This window comes from Aegilops tauschii, chromosome 7, assembly GCF_002575655.3.
Source record: "Aegilops tauschii subsp. strangulata cultivar AL8/78 chromosome 7, Aet v6.0, whole genome shotgun sequence".
Classification (NCBI taxonomy): Eukaryota; Viridiplantae; Streptophyta; class Magnoliopsida; order Poales; family Poaceae; genus Aegilops; species Aegilops tauschii.
In genome coordinates, this window is record NC_053041.3 from 322,959,256 (window position 1) to 322,980,096 (window position 20,841).

A 20,841-nucleotide genomic window follows, 5' to 3' on the forward strand; every position below is an offset into this window, starting at 1 on the left:
CCAACATTCGCTTCTCCTCTTCTCTACATACTATGCCTAGCATCAGAAGCTCTGGCCGCAGTAACCATGTCCGCTGGCTGCTCGTCCACCTGCTCTTCAGCAGGCAACAACCAGATATGCGCCAAGTCGCCACCCGTACCATCGTCTGTGGGTCTCATCACACCCCCGCCGGCACACGCACCGCAGCCGGTTGCTCATCGCAACCCGCTGCCGTTGGTGTGGTGCCACTGCTGCAAATCACGTAGAGTCATCCGTTGCGTCTCAACCACAACCCTCAACCCCGGCCGAGTCTTCTACAAATGCCCGAATCATGGGATAATAATATGTTTAAGTGTTGTTCTGCTGCTTTCAGTTGCTGATTTTTTAATAGTTTGGTTGATGATCTTCCAATTTGATTCGTGCAGAAAAGGGAAGATTCGTGTGATTTCTATTTCTAGGAAGTTGCTAATGTGGGGGAATGCAACTACGCTGATTATTTGGTTAGCCGAGGAATCCCAATACCAACAAGTTGGGGTGTTGGACAAGTAACTGAAGGAACGGCAGAAGAGGAAGATGCGGAGCAAAAGGTTAAAGATGTAGTTCCTCTGATCATGGCCAAGCAACAGCTGCCGAACGGCCTTGACGGCAATGAGGAGATGAAAGAGCTTATGAAGATAATGGGAAAAATCGATGTGCTCTGTAGGATGATTGTCTCTTTATTTGCAGTGTATGTAGCACTCGTGATGTATTCAGTGGCTATGACATGAGCACTTTGCTGAAACTAGTAATGAATGAAACCTGTGTAGCAGGATGAGCGTAGTGTTGTGAACATCTAATGATTTCTATTAACGAAAATCAGGGGGTATCTGTCGTGGTACTAAGTCTGACAGTAAGAGTAGGGTGTACAAATGAGGAGGCAAGGTCCTAACTACGGCGAGGTTGTACGCACGAGTTTACGAGTTCAGGCCCCTCTCAGAGGAGGTAAAAGCCCTACGTCTCGGTGCCTTGAGGTGGTCGACTGGAATATGTGTGTGTGTTACAGGGGGTGCGAATCCTTATGCCAGTGGAGGGGGTGGCTTATATAGAGTGCGCCAAGACCCCAGCCAGCCCACGTTACACAGGGTTCAATGTACATTAAGACAAGGTGTTACTGGTAATGCCAGCCATAAAGAGATATTAATGATCTTAAGGACTACAGAGTGAATGCCTGACCGTTGCCATCCTGAGTGACTCCAGGTCTTCTGTATTCCGAGTGGTTTCTTGTATAGTCGAGTGACTTCATCTTGGTCGAATGGAATTGGGGTATCCGAGTGAGGTTGAAGGTCGAGTGGATTGCACTCCTTGGTGAACTCAGTCGGTTTCCTCTGTTGTGTTGAATGTCTTTGACTCTAGGGCAGTGTCCTTGGGTAGGGTCTCTAGGTCAGGCCTATGACCCTACCCTAGGTACATGTCATCGTCATTAGCCCCCGAATGGATTGAGGTCCGAGTGCAGAAAGAGCCGAAGTTGACTCCATCTCGATTCCACACTTCGGAGGTATTTCATCTGAGTTTGTGAATCATGTTGAAGCTTTGATATTGTTTCAGTCGCCTCGATCGATTCAGAGGTTGTTGAGTGAACTAAGCAGATAATCTTCGAGTGTTGATATGGTACGAAATCTTCGGCACAATTGGTCACCCTACAGTTCCCGGATCTCACGGGATTCAAAATTTCGGGGAAGCGCGCGGGACGGAGCGCACCGCAGTAAATGGAGTGTATAGACAGGGGCGCCTCGATTATCGCGCCACCTTTTTCGCCACGTATCGGGCGCGCGACTGTTGCGGGATTTGCCAGGATCACTTGGGCCCATGAGTCAGCCACTCGGAAGGAAGCCCATAAAAGGCATCGAGGCCGATGTGTTCGCACAGTGCGCCACATTCTTCTTCTCATTCCTCTGCTTCTCCACCGGATCCGCACCCACTCTCAACGCCGCCGTTCCGCCCGTATGTTGCCTGCCGTGATGGGAAAGGATGATACGGCAGTCCTGGAGCGCGCGAAGAAGGTGACGGCGGCAACAAAGGGCAAGAAGACAGCTCGGGGGACGTCGTCGCGGTCCAGTCTGCCGCCGGGCTGGATCCAGGGAGATTGGATCCGCTCTACCGTTGAGCGAGACGACCTGGAGAAGCTCGTCGAGGATGGCTTGATTGCTGACAAGTCCTGGAGGTTGCCGGAGGGGGAATCGGAGCCTCAGTCGCGCGAGGACGAGCGTGTCCTCCTCGCCACCCATGTCGACAGAGGTTTCTCCCTTCCTCTGCACCCATTGTTTAGGGTTTTTTTGAACTTCTTCGGTGCCCAAATCCATCACTTCCCTCCGAACACCATCACGTACCTTGCTGCTTTCATCGCGATGTGCGAGAATTATTTGGGTTGTCAGCCACACTGGTGTCTATTCAAGCACATCTTGACTTGTCGATCTCAGTCGGTGAAGAAGGCCCATCTGACTAATGAAAAGACGCATGTGATACAAATGTGTGGGGGTTTAGTGATCCAAACCAGAGGTAGGAGCACTTTTCCTTCCATTACTCTTCCCGAGACAGTTCGGGGTTGGCAGTCGACCTGGTTCTACTTCAAGGACATTCCGACTCCGGGTCAGTCGACCGGTCTCCCCCCTTTCACCATGGATCGGCCCCGTCTGCCCTCTTCATTTACTGTGGCCTCCGAGGAGAGAGGCGAAGTGAATCTTTTAGTCGACCAGGTTGTCAATTTGGTCCGGGAGGGGGTGACTGGTTGGATCTGCTCGAAGTGTTCCTCAGTCGATGCATCCAGCCTCTCCAAGCCCAAGACCACCCGATGTGGATGTATTCAGGCCCCGGAGACACCGCTCGGGTCCACCCTGAGGAGGTCGCCGAGAAAACGGTGGCTCAATGGCTACGAAGCATCACCGGTAACAAGGACAACCTAGGGGGTCTAGGAGAGTTCAACCATTTGACACCAATCACGAGCCAGAGGAGGTGAATCTTACAATCCCGAGTGCCTTTTCTCTTTGATTTGCAATTGCTCTTTAATCCGACTGACTTTTGTTGACTTGCACCTTACAGATCTACACGAAGATGTATTCGATGCCAAACGGAGAGCAGTTCCAGGAAGGAGAGGAGAGCACAGACGAGAGTGGTGATTGGCAATCGCTGGGCGACGACGCTGATGACAGCGATGACTCGGAAGGTAGTGAGATGGTCGACTCGCCGCCCGCTCAGAACGTCGAACCAAACAATCTCAAGATCCCGCAGGCGGACGCGGCAAAGTAGCTCCTCCAAGCGCACAAGTGCAAAAGCGCACTCAGACTTCATCTCCAGAACTATCTGAAAAAGCTGCTAAGCAACCCAAAGTCGCCCCAACGAAGCCTCAGAAGGCTCTGCCCAAGATCAAGGTGGATGTCCCAGTCGCCTCTGCGTAAGTGTTTTGCTTGCTTTATTTGCATCTGTACTTCTGTTGGGAACTTCTATGTTATTGTCGACCCATTCTCTTGCTTGACCAAGTGAATTCTGAAACCTCCAGTGCTGCTACTTCTGGGACCTGCATGGACTTTTACAAGGATGGAGATGATGAGGAAACTGAAGACGCGGCCACCTCCAAAGCGGGTACGACTCCGCAATCTTGCCTTTATTTTGTCAATTGAATCTGTCGGTCGACCGAACTTTTACGGTCGAGTCCTTTGCAGCACCACAAAATGTCATTGAACTTCCAGATGATGATGAAGACATGCCTCAGAAGACCACGGGAAGGAAGGGCAGGACTTCGAGCAGGAGGGTGCCTACCAGCAAGGTACCCCGGTCGACACCAGTGCCGGAACCAGTGATTCAGAAATCCGGAGACCCAGTTCGGGCTTCTATTTCTTTCGTTGACCCTGTGTCGACTGACCGTCCCTCAGCGTCGACCGCTCAAGTCCCTGCTCCGTCTGTGCAACTCCATGCTTCGGATCCTCTGGCTAACTCGACCATTCTACCAGCTCCACTCTTCAGTACCCATCATGTCCCAGGGGATCAGGTGAGCGCTGCTAAGGAAGCTATACGCCAAGCAGGCCTTATGATGGAGCAGATGAAGGTGGTGCGCGAGGCCAGCTAGGCTGCTTATGATGCCAGCTCAGCTCTCCAGACCAACGTCCAGGTTACTTGATTTTCGACTGATCTTCAGCTTGACCTTTGCTTTGTTAGGATACTGTACTTGAAAACTGCTGCTTTATTATTCGCAAGATGTCCGTGGATGAGCATTTTGAAACCTTTAATGTGCATCTATCATGAGTCTGCATCTTGCATCTGTTCACCCACTGGGTTCTTCAACTTTTGCTGAATAGTTTTTCCACTTGAGTCGACTAGGTCGCCTCGAGTGTATCCTTGAATCAGTGGGGGCACGCAGAGTGCACCCACTGGTGTAGTCCCCGAGACCGCCGTCGAATGTTTGATTTGGCGGGGGTCTTTTTCGAATGTCTCTTTCTAATCTTTCCACTCGGTCCAGACAGGTCTTGCCGAGTGGGATCCGGACCAGTGGGGGCACGCCAAGTGCACCCACTGGGTGTAGTCCCCGAGATCGCCGTCGACTGCAAGCAGTCGGCGGTGGTCTGAAAATAATTGTTGCTGTTTTTTTACTCCTTCGACTCGTACTGGGCGGACCCTGTCGAGTGGGAAATTGAACCAGTGGGGGCACGCCAAGTGCACCCACTGGGTGTAGTCCCCGAGACTACTGTTGGATATTTTGATTCGGCAGTAGTCTTAGAACTCTTTTATCGAAAGGACTTGAACTTGTATCCTATCGCACGAAAGCGATTGACTTTTGTTCCTGTCGACTGACATGTCTTATTTGTCGATTGCAGAAATGTTGTGCACTCGGGGCTCAGTTTGTCGAACTGGAGTAGAAACAAATTCAGCTCAACCTTGATCTGGAACTGGCCAAGCAGAATTTGCAGAAAGCCAAGGATGAAGCAGCTGCCATTTGGGGTAACAACTTGTCGACTGTTTGCCTTGCCAGCTTTACTTTTCGTCTTTTGAACCGAGTGACTTCACTCGAACAGATGTGCGTAGTGAAAACAGACAACTCCAAGCTCGTCTGAAGAACTTTATTTCCTTAGACAAAATGAAGCAGGCTCTGGAGCAGAAGGACCGCGACCTTACCGCAGCGCAGAAGATGGCGCGGGAAAGAAATGAACTTGCTGACAAGAAGCTGGCTTCAGTCGGCAAGTTAGAAGAAGAAAATGCCAAGCTCAAGACTGCCATTGGAGAAGCGAACAAGGAGGTCATGCAACTGAAGAAGGACAAGTTGGCTCTGACTGACAAGGTTGCGGATTTGCCACTGTCAACTCATCGTTTAACTGTCGACTCACCATTTTTCTGTATGCGCAGAATTCTGTCAAAACTTCGAGGAAGAGGCCGGGCGGATTGAGACGAATCTGGACCCCATTAACTCCCCCATCAAGGACGAAGCTGCAATGAACGTGCTGCGACTAGAATCCTGCCTCGCCAGCATCACCGATTATCTTGCTCGACTGAAGGTGGCGGTATCACGGATTGACACGGAGCTCTGGCCGAAGGAGACATTCTAGAATGACCTCAAGTCTCTGATGACTCGACTAAAAAAAATACCGGTCGAGTGCAGGCGTGGAAGAAGTCCTCTGCTCGGTGCGGCGCTGACGTGGCTCTGTCTCTGGTCCGCGTCCATTGCAAGGAAGTTAAAGAAGAGAAGCTTGTAGCTCTCAAGGTCGCCAATACCAAGAAGCTTCACTTCCAGTCCTTCATTGACGCTGCCACTCGCATTGCTGATGGAATTGACCTGGACGAGTTTGTCGAGCCAGCTAGCCCTCCTCCTGCCGAGTGAACAAACTTTATGCTCCACTTTTATTTGCCTCGGAATGCCGAGTGATTTTTTAACCGTTAAACTCCTTCGGGCCTGACGCCCGAGTACTCCCGTCCGTGGTTCCGAACCTTGCTGGATTTATCCGAACTTGGTTTTTCTTTGAATTTGGTTGCTTTGCCTTCACCACTTTCAGATCTCTTAACTCCGAGTGGAACTTGATTCTTCACTCGGAATAGATGCTGTACTTGTGACGCAGCTCCGACGAGAGGGTCGTGAATGTGAGCACTAGGTGCTACACATGACCTGCACCTCGTCGTTCTTGCGGATCAGGATGGAGCGTACATTGTACTTGTGACGCGGCTCCGTCGAGAGGGCCGTGGGTATGAGCACTAGGTGCTGTACATGACCTGCACCTTGTCGTCCTTGCGGATCGGGATGGAGCGTACGTTGTACTTGTGACGCAGCTCCGTCGAGAGGGCCGTGGGTATGAGCACTAGGTGTTGCACACGACCTGCACCTCGTCGTCCTTGCGGATCGGGATGGATCGTACATTGTACTTAGGCGAGTACGGGGTCGCAGCTAAGCCCCCGAGTGAGAGGGTTTCTCTTCACTCGGAGTGGTTTTTAACTTAGGTGAATCGGGCTCGCGGCTAAGTCCCCGAGTGAGAGGGTTGCTCTCCACTCGGAGTAGTTTTGTAACTTAGGCGAATCGGGTTCGCGGCTAAGCCCCCGAGTGAGAGGGTTGCTCTCCACTCGGAGTAGTTTTGTAACTTAGGCGAAGCGGGTTCGCGGCTAAGCCTCCGAGTGAGAGGGTTGCTCTTCACTCGGAGTGGTTTTTAACTTAGGCGAGTACGGGGTCGCAGCTAAGCCTCCGAGTGAGAGGGTTTCTCTTCACTCGGAGTGGTTTATAACTTAGGCGAGTACAGGGTCGCAGCTAAGCCTCCGAGTGAGAGGATTGCTCTTCACTCGGAGTGGTTTTTAACTTAGGCGAGTACGGGGTCACAGCTAAGCCTCCGAGTGAGAGGGTTGCTCTTCACTCGGAGTGGTTTTTAACTTAGGCGAATCGGGTTCGCGGCTAAGCCTCCGAGTGAGAGGGTTGCTCTTCACTCAGAGTGGTAACTTAGGCGAGTCGGGTTCGCAGCTAAGCCTCTGAGTGAGAGGGTTGCTCTTCACTCGGAGTGGTTTTTGAAACTTAGGCGAATCAGGTTCTCGGCTAAGCCCCCGAGTGAGAGGGTTGCTCTCCACTCGGAGTGTTTTTGTAACTTAGGTGAATTGAGTTCGTGGCTAAGTCCCCCAGTGAGAGGGTTGCTCTCCACTCGAAGTAGTTTTGTAACTTAGGCAAATCGGGTTCGCGGTGAAGCCTCCGAGTGAGAGGGTTGCTCTTCATTCGGAGTGGTTTTTGAAACTTAGGCGAATCAGGTTCGCGGCTAAGCCCCCGAGTGAGAGGGTTGCTCTCCACTCGGAGTGTTTTTGAAACTTAGGCGAATGAGGTTCGCGGCTAAGTCCCCGAGTGGGAGGATTTCTCTCCACTCCGAGTGTTTTTGAAACTTAGGCGAACTAGGTTGGCGGCTAAGCCCCCGAGTGGGAGGCTTGCTCTTCACTCGAAGTGTTTTTGAAACTTAGGCAAATCAGGTTCGCGGCTAAGCCACCCACTGGGGGATTTAAACACATGTGTCTATGGGATAACAATCATTAAGATACTACAAAAATCTTGTCTTTGATAAGCAAACTGAAGGATTCTTATTACAACTCGTCAATCCGAGTGTTCAGGTATAAAAATGGCGGAGCAGCTCCGCATTCCACAAGCGTGGCTCGTCTTCTTTCTTGGCTAGGTTGTAGAGGTGATATGCCCCATTGTGGAGCACCTTGGTGATGATGAAGGGACCTTCCCATGCCAGAGTGAGCTTGTGAGGTCGTTTCTGATGCACTCGGAGCATAAGGTCTCCTTCTTGGATGCTCGACCTCTGACATTACGGGCATGGAATCGACGCGGGTCTTGTTGGTAGACGGTCGACCGAATCAGAGCCATCTCACGTTCTTCCTCCAGAAGATCAACTGCATCTTGGCGTTCCTGTTCTGCTTCAGCTTCTGAGAAGAGTTCCAGTCGAGGAGCGTTGTGTAGCAAATCACTCGGTAGCAGAGCTTCAGCACCATACACCATGAAGAAAGTAGTTCGGTGAGTCGACCGGTTTGGAGTTGTTCTCAGTCCCCATAAAACAGATGGTAATTCAGTCACCCAAGCTCCAGCAGCATGCTTGAGATCGCGCATCAGTCGGGGTTTCAGCCCTTGAAGGATCAAACCATTCGCCCTTTCTGCCTGCCCATTCGACTGTGGGTGCGCAACAGATGCGTAATCGACCCAAGTGCCTTGGGAAGCGCAGAATGCTCTGAACTCATCATAACCAAAGTTGGAGCCATTATCTATGATAATACTGTGAGGGACTCCATATCTAAATATCAGCTCTCTAATGAAACTGATGGCAGTGCTCGAATCAAGATTTTTGAAAGGCTTGGCTTCGATCCATTTGGTGAATTTGTCGACTGCCACAAGCAAATGAGTGAAACCACTTCTGCCGGTTTTGAAGGGTCCAACCATATCCAACCCCCAAACAACAAACGGCCAGATGAGTGGAATAGTCTTCAAGGCAGACGCAGGCTTGTGAGACATGTTTGAGTAGAACTGACATCCTTCGCACTTGTCGATGATACGTCTCCAACATATCTATAATTTTTGATTGCTCCATGCTATTATATATTCTGTTTTGGATGTTTAATGGGATTTATTATACACTTTTATATTATTTTTGGGACTAACCTATTAACCCAAGGCCCAGTGCAAATAGCTGTTTTTTTTGCCTATTTCAGTGTTTCGCAGAAAAGGAATATCAAATGGAGTCCAAACGGAATGAAACCTTCGGGAGCGTGATTTTTGGAACAAACCTAATTCGAGGACTTGGAGTGGATGTCAAGCAATCAACGAGGAGGCCACGAGGCAGGGGGGCGCGCCTACCCCTCTGGGCGCGCCCTCCACCCTCGTGGGCCCCTCGTGGCTCCACCGACCTACTTCTTCCTCCTATATATACCTACGTACCCCGAAACCATCCAGGGGCACCACGAAAACCTATTTCCACCGCCGCAACCTTCTGTACCCGTGAGATCCCATCTTGGGGCCTTTTCCGGCGCTTCGCCGGACGGGGAATCGATCACGGAGTGCTTCTACATCAACACCATAGCCTCTCCGATGATGTGTGAGTAGTGTACCACAGACCTTCGGGTCCATAGTTATTAGCTAGATGGCTTCTTCTCTCTCTTTGGATCTCAATACAAAGTTCTCCTCGATCTTCTTGGAGATCTATTCGATGTAACTCTTTTTGCGGTGTGTTTGTCGAGATCCGATGAATTGTGGGTTTATGATCAAGATTATCTATGAACAATATTTGAATCTTCTCTGAATTCTTTTATGTATGATTGGTTATTTTTGCAGGTCTCTTCGAATTATCAGTTTGGTTTGGCCTACTAGATTGATCTTTCTTGCAATGGGAGAAGTGCTTAGCTTTGGGTTCAATCATGCAGTGCTCGATCCCACTGACAGTAGGGGAAACGACACGTATTCTATTGTTGCCATCGAGGATAAAAAGATGGGGTTTTATCATATTGCTTGAGTTTATCCCTCTACATCATGTCGTCTTGCCTAATGCGTTACTCTATTCTTATGAACTTAATACTCTAGATGCATGCTGGATAGCGGTCGATGTGTGGAGTAATAGTAGTACATGCACGCAGGAGTCGGTTTACTTGTTATGGAGGTGATGCCTATATACATGATCATGCCTAGACATTCTCATAATTATGCACTTTTCTATCAATTGCTCGACAGTAATTTGTTCACCCACCGTAATACTTATGCTATCTTAAGAGAAGCCACTAGTGAAACCTATGGCCCCCGGGTCTATTCTCCATCATATTAATCTCCCGACTACAAGCTATTTCTGGCACCGTTTATTTTGCAATCTTTACTTTCAAACTTTATCATAAAAATACCAAAAATATTATCTTATCATCTCTATCAGATCTCACTTTTGCAAGTGGCCGTGAAGGGATTGACAACACCTTTATCGCGTTGGTTGCAAGGTTCTTATTTGTTTGTGTAGGTACGAGGGACTTTCGTGTGGCCTCCTACTGGATTGATACCTTGGTTCTCAAAAACTGAGGGAAATACTTACGCTACTTTGCTGCATCACTCTTTCCTCTTCAAGGGAAAACCAACGCATGCTGAAGAGGTAGCAAGAAGGATTTCTGGCGCCGTTGCCGGGGAGTCGACGCACAAGTCAAGACATACCAAGTACCCATCACAAACTCTTATCCCTCGCATTACATTATTTGCCATTTGCCTCTCGTTTTTCTCTCCCCCACTTCACCTTTGCCGTTTTATTCGCCCTCTCTTTCCGTTCGCCTCTTTTCCGCTCGCTTCTTGTGTCCCTTGTGCCGTCATGGCTATTCCTTTATCTGCTCCTTTGTCTCCCGAGTTAGAAGTTCTTCACTTCAAACAAAGACAAGGAGAAAACTTAAATGATGCTTGGTTTAGGATGATGTATCTTATTGTAATTGCACCATAGAGGTGAATTTTAGAATTTTGCTTTGCAATTTTTATGTTGGACTAAATATGTCCCATAGACAAATCTTGGATTGCGTTGCCAAAGGAATTTTTATCGAAATTGATCCCAGTATTGCGGATGAAATTATAGAGGGAATAATGGGAACACTACCTCAACAAAAGGGGCCGCATCATACCCAGGAAGAAACTCAAGTTTTTGAGAAAATTTGCGAAGTAACGAAAATTTTACAAAAATCTCTTGAACCTCTTTAGAGTGTTAGCGGGAATCTTCACCGCATGAATATGTCGATCACTCTTTGTAATAAGCGGTTGGATTCTTTAGATCTAAATTTTTTTGAATATGAAGGGAAACATAAAGAACCTCCCGGATTTGAGCATGACTCCGCTAAAAAATTAAAAACCAAAGATGGCAAGCTCAGCTAGGGGCGTTAAACGATAGTGCTTGTTAGGAGGCAACCCAATTTTATTTTTGTTTCTTGCTTTTTGGTTCTGTTTAGGAATAAACAATCCATCTAGCTTCTGGTTAGATGTGGTTTTATGTTTTAATTAGTGTTTGTGCCAAGTAAAACCTATAGGATCTTCTTGGATGATAATTATTTGATCTTGCTGAAAAAAGTCAGAAACTTTATGCTCACGAAAACAATTGTTAAAAATCAGAAGAAGGCGATAAAATACTGATTCCAATTGCCGCCGATCAATAAACAAATTATCTAGGTCGTCCTATTTTGGTAGATTTTTCTGAGTTCCAGAAGTTTGCGTTAGATACAGATTACTACAGACTGTTCTGTTTTTGACCGATTCTGTTTTTCGTGTGTTGTTTGCTTATTTTGATGAATCTATGGCTAGTAATGGAGTTTATGAACCATAGAGAAGTTGGAATACAGTATGTTTAACAGCAATATAAATAAATAATGAGTTCATTACAGTACCTTGAAGTGATGTTTTGTTTTCTTTCGCTAACGGAGCTCACGAGATTTTCTGTTAAGTTTTGTGTTGTGATGTTTTCAAGTTTTGGGTAAAGATTTGATGGATCATGGAACAAAGAGTGGAAAGAGCCTAAGCTTGTGGATGCCCAAGGCACCCCAAGGTAAATCCAAGGACACCAAAAAGCCAAAGCTTGGGGATGCCCCGGAAGGCATCCCCTCTTTTGTCTTCGTCCATCGGTAACTTTACTTGGAGCTATATTTTAATTCACCACATGATATGTGTTTTGCTTGGAGCGTCTTGTATGATTTGAGTCTTTGCTTTTTAGTCCACCACAATCGTCCTTGCTGTACACACCTTTTGGGAGAGACACACATTAATCGGAATTTATTAGAATACTCTATGTGCTTCACTTATATCTTCTGAGCTAAACAATTTTGCTCTAGTGCTTCACTTATATCTTTTAGAGCACGGCGGTGGTTCTATTTTATAGAAATAATTGATCTCTCATGCTTCACTTATATTATTTTGAGAGTCTTTTAGAACAGCATGGTAATTTGCTTTGGTTATAAAATTAGTCCTAATACGATAGGCATCCAAGATAAAAACTTTAAAGTGCTTTGAATACTAAGAGAAGTTTGATACTTGATGATTGTTTTGAGATATGGAGATAGTGATATTAAAGTTGTGCTAGTTGAGTAGTTGTGAATTTGATAAATACTTGTGTTGAAGTTTGCAAGTCCCGTAGCATGCACGTATGGTAAACGTTGTGTAACAAATTTGAAACATGAGGTGTTCTTCAATTGTCTTCCTTATGAGTGGCGGTCGGGGACGAGCGATGGTCTTTTCCTACCAATCTATCCCCCTAGGAGCTTGCGCGTAGTGCTTGGTTTTTGATGACTTCTAGATTTTTGCAATAAGTATGTGAGTTCTTTATGACTAATGTTGAGTCCATGGATTATACGCACTCTCAACCTTCCATCATTGCTAGCCTCTTCGGTACCGTGCATTGCCCTTTCTCACCTTGAGAGTTGGTGCAAACTTCGCCAGTGCATCCCAATCCCGTGATACGATATGCTCTATCACACATAAACCTCCTTATATCTTCCTCAAAAAAGCCACCATACCTACCTATTATGGCATTTCCATAGCCATTCCGAGATATATTGCCATGCAACTTTCCACCGTTCCGTTTATTATGACACGCTTCATCATTGTCATATTGCCTTGCATGATCATGCAGTTGACATCATACTTGTGGCAAAGCCACCATGCATATTATTTCATACATGTCACTCTTGATTCATTGCCCATCCCGGTACACCGCCGGAGGCATTCATATAGAGTCATATTTTGTTCTAGTATTGAGTTGTAATCATTGAGTTATAAATGAATGGAAGTGTGATGATCATCATTAATAGAGTATTGTCCCCAAAAAAAGATAAAGGCCAAATAAAAAAAAGGCCAAAAAAAAGAGAAATAAAAAGGGATAATGCTACTATCCTTTTTTCCACACTTGTGCTTCAAAGTAGCAGCATGATCTTTATGATAGAGAGTCTCTTGTTTTGTCATTTTCATATACTAGTGGGAATTTTTCATTATAGAACTTGGCTTGTATATTCCAACAATGGGCTTCCTCAAATGCCCTAGGTCTTCGTGAGCAAGCAAGTTGGATGCACATCCACTTAGTTTCTTTTGTTGAGCTTTCATATATTTATAGCTCTAGTGCATCCGTTGCATGGAAATCCCTACTCCTTGCATTGACATTAATTGATGGGCATCTCCCTAGCCCGTTGATTAGCCGCGTCAATGTGAGACTTTCTCCTTTTTTGTCTTCTCCACACAACCCCCATTATTATATTCTATTCCACCCATAGTGCTATATCCATGGCTCACGCTCATGTATTGCGTGAAAGTTGAAAACAGTTTGGGATTACTAAAGTATGAAACAATTGCTTGGCTTGTCATCGGGGTTGTGCATGATGTGAGAATTCTTGTGTGACTAAAATGGAGCATGGCCAAACTATATGATTTTGTAGGGATGAAGTTTCTTTGGCCATGTTATTTCGAGAAGACATAATTGCTTAGTTAGTATGCTTGAAGTATTATTATTTTTATGTCAATATTAAACTTTTATCTTCAATCTTTCGGATCTGAACATTCATGCCACAATAAAGAAAATTACATTGAAGAATATGCTAAGTAGCATTCCACATCAAAAATTCTGTTTTTATCATTTACCTACTCGAGGACGAGCAGGAATTAAGCTTGGGGATGCTTGATACGTCTCCAACGTATCTATAATTTTTGATTGCTCCATGCTATTATATATTCTATTTTGGATGTTTAATGGGCTTTATTATACACTTTTATATTATTTTTGGGACTAACGTATTAACCCAAGCCCAGTGCAAATTGCTGTTTTCTTGCCTATTTCAGTGTTTCGCAGAAAAGGAATATCAAACGGAGTCCAAACGGAGTGAAACCTTTGGGAGCGTGATTTTTGGAACAAACGTGATCCAGAGGACTTGGAGTGGACGTCAAGCAATCAACGAGGAGGCCACGAGGCAGGGGGCGCGCCTACCCCCCCTGGGCGCGCCCTCCACCCTCGTGGGCCCCTCGTGGCTCCACTGACCTACTTCTTCCTCCTATATATACCTACGTACCCCGAAACCATCCAGGGGCACCACGAAAACCTATTTCCACCGCCGCAACCTTCTTTACCCGTGAGATCCCATCTTGGGGCCTTTTCCGGCGCTCCGCCGGAGGGGGAATCGATCACGGAGGGCTTCTACATCAACACCATAGCCTCTCCGATGATGTGTGACTGGTTACCACAAACCTTCTGGTCCATGGTTATTAGCTAGATGGCTTCTTCTCTCTCTTTGGATCTCAATACAAAGTTCTCCTAGATCTTCTTGGAGATCTATTCGATGTAACTCTTTTTGCGGTGTGTTTGTCGGGATCCGATGAATTGTGGGTTTATGATCAAGGTTATCTATGAACAATATTTGAATCTTCTCTGAATTCTTTTATGTATGATTGGTTATCTTTGCAAGTCTCTTCGAATTATCAGTTTGGTTTGGCCTACTAGATTGATCTTTCTTGCAATGGGAGAAGTGCTTAGCTTTGGGTTCAATCATGCGGTGCTCGATCCTAGTGACAGTAGGGGAAACGACACATATTGTATTGTTGCCATCGAGGATAAAAAGATGGGGTTTATATCGTATTGCTTGAGTTTATCCCTCTACATCATGTCATCTTGCCCTATGCGTTACTCTGTTCTTATGAACTTAATACTCGAGATGCATGCTGGATAGCGGTCGATGTGTGGAGTAATAGTAGTAGATGCAGGCAGGAGTCGGTCTACTTGTTGCGGACGTGATGCCTATATACATGATCTTGCCTAGATATTCTCATAATTATGCACTTTCCTATCAATTGCTCGACAATAATTTGTTCACCCACCGTAATACTTATGTTATCTTGAGAGAAGCCACTAGTGAAACCTATGGCCCCCGGGTCTATTCTCCATCATATTAATCTCTCGACAACAAGATATTTCTGGCCCTGTTTATTTTGCAATCTTTACTTTCAATCTTTACCATAAAAATACCAAAAATATTATCTTATCATCTCTATCAGATCTCACTTTTGCAAGTGGCCATGAAGGGATTGACAACCCCTTTATCGCATTGATTGCAAGGTTCTTACTAGTTTGTGTAGGTATGAGGGACTTGCGTGTGGCCTCCTACTGGATTGATACCTTGGTTCTCAAAAACTGAGGGAAATACTTATGCTACTTTGCTGCCTCACCCTTTCCTCTTCAAGGGAAAAGCAACGCATGCTCAAGAGGTAGCAGTTGACTATATCTTTTGCCATCTCATTTGCTCGCGGCCAGTAGAATCTGGCTTGGTATGCTTTGGCCACGATGGTCCGAGAGGACGCATGGTGACCACAGGTCCCCGAGTGGATGTCATTTAGAATCATTCGACCTTCTTCTGGTGTGATACATCGCTGAGCGACCCCGGTGACACTTTCTCTGTAAAGCTGACCACCTATCACCGTGAAGGCTTTGGATCGACGGACAATCTGACGGGCCTCATCTTCATCCTCCGGAAGCTCCTTCCTGAGCAGATACGCAATATATGGCACCATCCAATCGGGAGTGATGACCAAAACTTGCATGATTAGGTCGACTCTACGGCCGGGACTTCAATCTCAGTCGGATCGGTAGAACTTTTCGGTTGCGGGGGCTCCTCTGTGAAGGGATCTTCTTGAACTGATGGGGTATGGAGATGCTCCAAGAAGACATTGCTGGGTATAGGCTTCCGAGTGGAACCTAACTTAGCCAGATCATTAGCAGCTTGATTCTTGACTCGGGGTATGTGGTGGAGCTCTAACCCTTCGAACTTCTTTTCCAACTTTCTTACTGCATTGCAATAACCAGTCATAGCTGGGCTCCTGATATCCCACTCCTTCATCACTTGATTGACCACTAAATCTGAGTCGCCGTAAACCATCAGGCGCCGGGCGAAGAGTGAGATGGCCATACGCAACCCATACAGAAGTGCCTCATATTCAGCTTCATTGTTGGAAGAATCAAAGTGAATCTAGAGAACATAGCTGAGCTTGTCACCTCTGGGAGATACTAGAAGTACACCAGCACCAGAGCCATTCAATATCTTGGACCCATCAAAGAACATAGTCCAATGTTTTGACTGAATCTGAGTCGGTTGCTGCTGTTCAATCTACTCGGCGAGGAAATCTACTATTGCTTGGGACTTGATTGCTTTCTTTGCCTCAAACTTGATATCCAACGGAAGGAGTTCATTCGCCCATTTTGCTACTCGTCCAGTTGCATCCCTATTGTTCAGAATTTCTGATAATGGAGCGTCGCTGACGACTGAAACTGAGTGGTCTGAAAACTAGTGTGCAACTTTCCTCGTGGTCATGTAAATTCCATAGACAAGCTTATGATAATGTGGATATCTCTACTTGCACGGAGTCAAGACTTCAGAAATATAATACACTGGGCGCTGAACTTTATAGACTTTGCCTTCTTCTTCCCGCTCGACCATGAGCACTATACTGGCAACTTGTCCAGTGTCTGCAATGTATAGCAGTAAAGGCTCTTTGCTGATTGGAGTAGCAAGCACCGACTGGGTGGAAAGCAGGGCTTTGAGCTCTACAAACGCTGCTTCAGCTTCAGGAGTCCACTCGAACTTGTCAGACTTTTTCATCAGTCGGTAAAGAGGCAATGCCTTTTCACCGAGACGAGAGATGAATCGGCTCAATGCAGCCAAACAACCAGTAAGCATTCAAACATCATGCACACGCACAGGGCTTTTCATTCGGAGGATTGCTCCAACTTTCTCTGGGTTTGCGTCGATCCCTCATTCGGAAATGAGGAAACCGAGCAACTTTCCACCTGGGACTCCGAATGTGCATTTTGAGGGGTTAAGCTTGATATCGTATCTTCTCAAGTTGGCAAAAGTTTCAGCGAGGTCAGTCAATAGGTCAGAACCTTTACGTGACTTTACCACAATGTCATCCATGTATGCTTCCATATTCCGACTGATTTGAGTGAGCAGGCACTTCTGAATCATGCGCATGAATGTGGCGCCAACATTCTTGAGGCCAAAAGGCATGGTAACATAGCAAAAACACCCGAATGGGGTGATGAAGGCCGTTTTTATTTCATCGGGCCCATACAGTCGGATCTGATGGTACCCGGAATATGCGTCCAAAAAGGACAGACGCTCACATCCCGCAGTCGAGTCGACAATTTGATCGATGCGGGGTAGAGGGAAATGATCTTTTGGGTAGGCCCGGTTGATATGCTTGAAGTCGATACACATACGAAGTGAATCATCTTTCTTGGGGACCATGACAACACTGGCGAGCCACTCGAAGTGGTATATCTCGTGGATGAACTCAGCTGCCAAAAGCCGAGCCACCTCTTCGCCAATTGCCTTCCTCTTCTCCACGGCGGACCGACGGAGATGCTCTTTAACGGGTTTTGCTTTCGGGTCGACTCGCAAACGGTGCTCAGCCAGTCCCCTGGGTACACCCGGCATGTCAGATGGTTTCCATGCGAAGATGTCCCAGTTCTCATGGAGGAACTGGGTGAGCGCTTCTTCCTATTTGCTGTCGAGTGTCGTTGAGATATGAGTCGGAGCAGCATTGGGATCGGTCGGGTGAATGTGAACTGGCTTTGTTTCACCGGATGACTAAAATGTAGACTCTAAAGCAGGCTTCTTAGCACGCAACAAATCACTCGGATCTGCATTCTTATGATATTCTTGCATCTCTACTGCTACCATCTGTTCATCGGCAATCTTTGAGCCCTTCTGGAGGCACTCTTCTGCTCTCTGCCGATTTCCAGTGACTGTGATCACACCTCTGGGGCCAGGCATCTTCAACTTGAGGTACACGTAACACAGTCGACCCATGAAACGAGCATATGCAGGCTTGACCAAAATAGCATGATAGGCACTGTGAAAATCCATGATAGCAAACGTCAACTTTTCCTTGCGGTAATTCTTTGAATCACCAAAAACCACATCAAGAGTGATTTGACTGTGTGAATCGGCTTTCTTCTCTGGGATGACCCCGTGGAATCGCATGTTGCTTTCACTGATCTTGGACATTGGAATGCCCATCCCCCGGAGAGTCTTAGTGTACAAAATGTTCAAACCACTGCCACCATCCATCAAGACCTTGGTCAGTCGAGTGCCCCCAACGACTGGGTCGACCACCAACGCTTGCGCCCAGGGGTAGCAACGTGCGCTGGGTGATCGGACTGGTCGAATGTAATGGGAGTTTTTGACCATTTCAGATGCGTCGTCGCTGCCGGAGCAACCATGTTTACTTCCCTGTTGATGACCTTTAGTCGACTTTTGCTTTTGATGTCATCAAAAATCACCAAAGTAGCATTGACATTGGGGTAACCATCATCCTCTTCTTTGTCCTCATCCTTATGAGATTCCTTTTCTTTTTCACTGGGCTGGCCCTCTCGGAAGCTCTGAATCAGGAGTCGACACTGTCGAGTGGTATGCTTGGGGTAAATCAGGTTCCCCTCTTCATCTTTCTTAGTGTGTATATGACACGGCAAATCAAGTACGTTATTTACCGCTTGATCTTTCACTTCCTTGGGGATCCACGGCCCCTTAGGCTTTCCTTTGAACTTCCCTTGGTTTACAACTGCGGCCTCACCAGGACCTGTGGGTTCGGCTTTGCGCTTCTGCTTCTGACTGGAATTTCCTCCTCCGGTGTCCTGGGCGACTAGTTTATTCTTGCCACTGTGGAGTCGGTCTTCTTCCTCGCCGTTAACATACTGAGTGGTATTTCCATCATTCAGGCCAGAGTCATATCTCCTGTCTGACCGAATTTCAGGTTAAGCTCTCTGTACCGAACACCCTCCTTGAAGGCGCAAACTGCTTGGTGTTGTGACACATTTTCCACTGTATGATGAAGAGTGGTCCACCTCTGGATGTAATCCCTCAAAGTTTCATTCGGTTTCTGAACACAATGTTGTAATTCAGTCAGCCCTGCTGGTCGTTTGCAAGTGCCCTCAAATGTCCTGACAAACACTCGGGCCAACTCTTCCCAACTGAAGATACTTCCAGGAGCCAACTGATTCAACCACGCTCTGGCTGAACCCTCCAACATCAGGGGGAGATGCTTCATGGCTACATCATCATTTCTGCCACCAATCTGCACAGCCACTCGGTAATCTACTAGCCAAGTGTCTGGCTTCGACTCACCGGTGAACTTACTTACTCCCTTCACCAACCTGAAGTTGGGAGGGAACTCAGCAGCCCTGATGGCTCTGCTGAAACATTCAGGCCCAGAAACATGCACTCTGCTACTGACAGGGTGATCTCTGTCGGGTCCTTCTCTGTATGCCCAGTTTCTGTCGACCAGGCCTTGCACAAGAATTGATCTTGCATCAAACCCGGGTTCTCTCGGGTCGACCGGGACCCTTATCCCATCGCCATACGAGCGCCTGTTGATACCTCTCCGTCGTATCTATAATTTTTGATTGTTCCATGCCAATATTATACAACTTTCATATACTTTTGGCAACTTTTTATATTATTTTTGGGACTAACATATTGATCCAGTCCCAGTGCCAGTTCCTGTTTGTTGCATGTTTTATGTTTCACAGAAAACCCATATCAAACAGAGTCCAAACGGGATAAAAACGGACGGAGAATATTTTTGGAATATTTGGAGAATATGGGAAGAAGAGTCAACGCAAGACGGTGTCCGAGGAGGGCACGAGGAATGGGGGCGCGCCTTCCCCCCTCGTGGGCCCCCCGTAAGGCGGTTTCTGCTCTTGTTTGTCCGCAAGAAAGCTAATTTTCGGAGAAAAATCTGGGCGAGGGTTTCAATCCAATCGGAGTTACGGATGTCCATATATATATGAAACGGTGAAAGGGCAGAACACCAGAACGCAGAAACAGAGAGAGACAGAGAGACATATCCAATCTCGGAGGGGCTCTCGCCCCTCCCATGCCATGGAGGCCAAGGACCAGAGGGGAAACCCTTCTCCCATCTAGGGAGGAGGTCAAGGAAGAAGAAGAAGAAGAAGAAGGGGCCCCCTCTCCCCCTCTCTTCCGGTGGTGCCGGAACACCGCCGTGGCCATCATCATCATCACCGCGATCTTCACCAACACCTCCGCCATCTTCACCAACATCTCCATCACCTTCCCCCCTCTATCTACAGCGGTCCACTCTCCCGCAACCCGTTGTACCCTCTACTTGAACATGGTGCTTTATGCTTCATATTATTATCCAATTATGTGTTGCCATCCTATGATGTCTGAGTAGATTTTCGTTGTCCTATTGGTGGTTGATGAATTGCTATGATTGATTTAATTTGCTTGTGGTTATGTTGCTGTCCTTTGGTGCCCATCGTATGAGCGCGCGCGTGGATCACACCATAGGGTTAGTTGTATGTTGATAGGACTATGTATTGGAGGGCAAGAGTGACAGAAGCTTCAACCTAGCATAGAAATTGATGCATACGGGATTGAAGGGGGACCAATATATCTTAATGCTATGGTTGGGTTTTACCTTAATGAATGTTAGTAGTTGCGGATGCTTGCTAATAGTTCCAATCATAAGTGCATAGAATTCCAAGTCAGGGATGACATGCTAGCAGTGGCCTCTCCCACATAAAACTTGCTACCAGTCTAGTAAAGTAGTCAGTTGCTTAGGGACAATTTCGCAACTACTACCACTACTTTTCCACACTCACTATATGTACTTTTTTGTGTCTTTATCTAAACAGCCCCTAGTTTTTATTTATGCACTCTTTATTTTCTTGCAAACCTATCCAAAAACACCTATGAAGTACTTCTAGTTTCATACTTGTTCTAGGTAAAGCGAACGTTAAGCGTGCGTAGAGTTGTATCGGTTTTCGATAGAACTTGAGGGAATATTTGTTCTACCTTTAGCTCCTCGTTGGGTTTGACACTCTTACTTATCAAAAG

At 46.8% G+C, this 20,841-nt stretch overlaps 1 protein-coding gene across 1 annotated transcript; it reads right to left on the bottom strand.

Moving 5' to 3' along the window:
- Nucleotides 1-17,571: 17,571 nt before the first annotated feature.
- LOC109739377 (uncharacterized) lies at nt 17,572-18,003 on the bottom strand. The gene has a single exon (XM_020298469.1). The coding sequence runs from the start codon at nt 18,001-18,003 to the stop codon at nt 17,572-17,574; it is 432 nt and encodes a 143-aa protein (XP_020154058.1).
- Between the last annotated feature and the right edge of the window lie 2,838 nt (nt 18,004-20,841).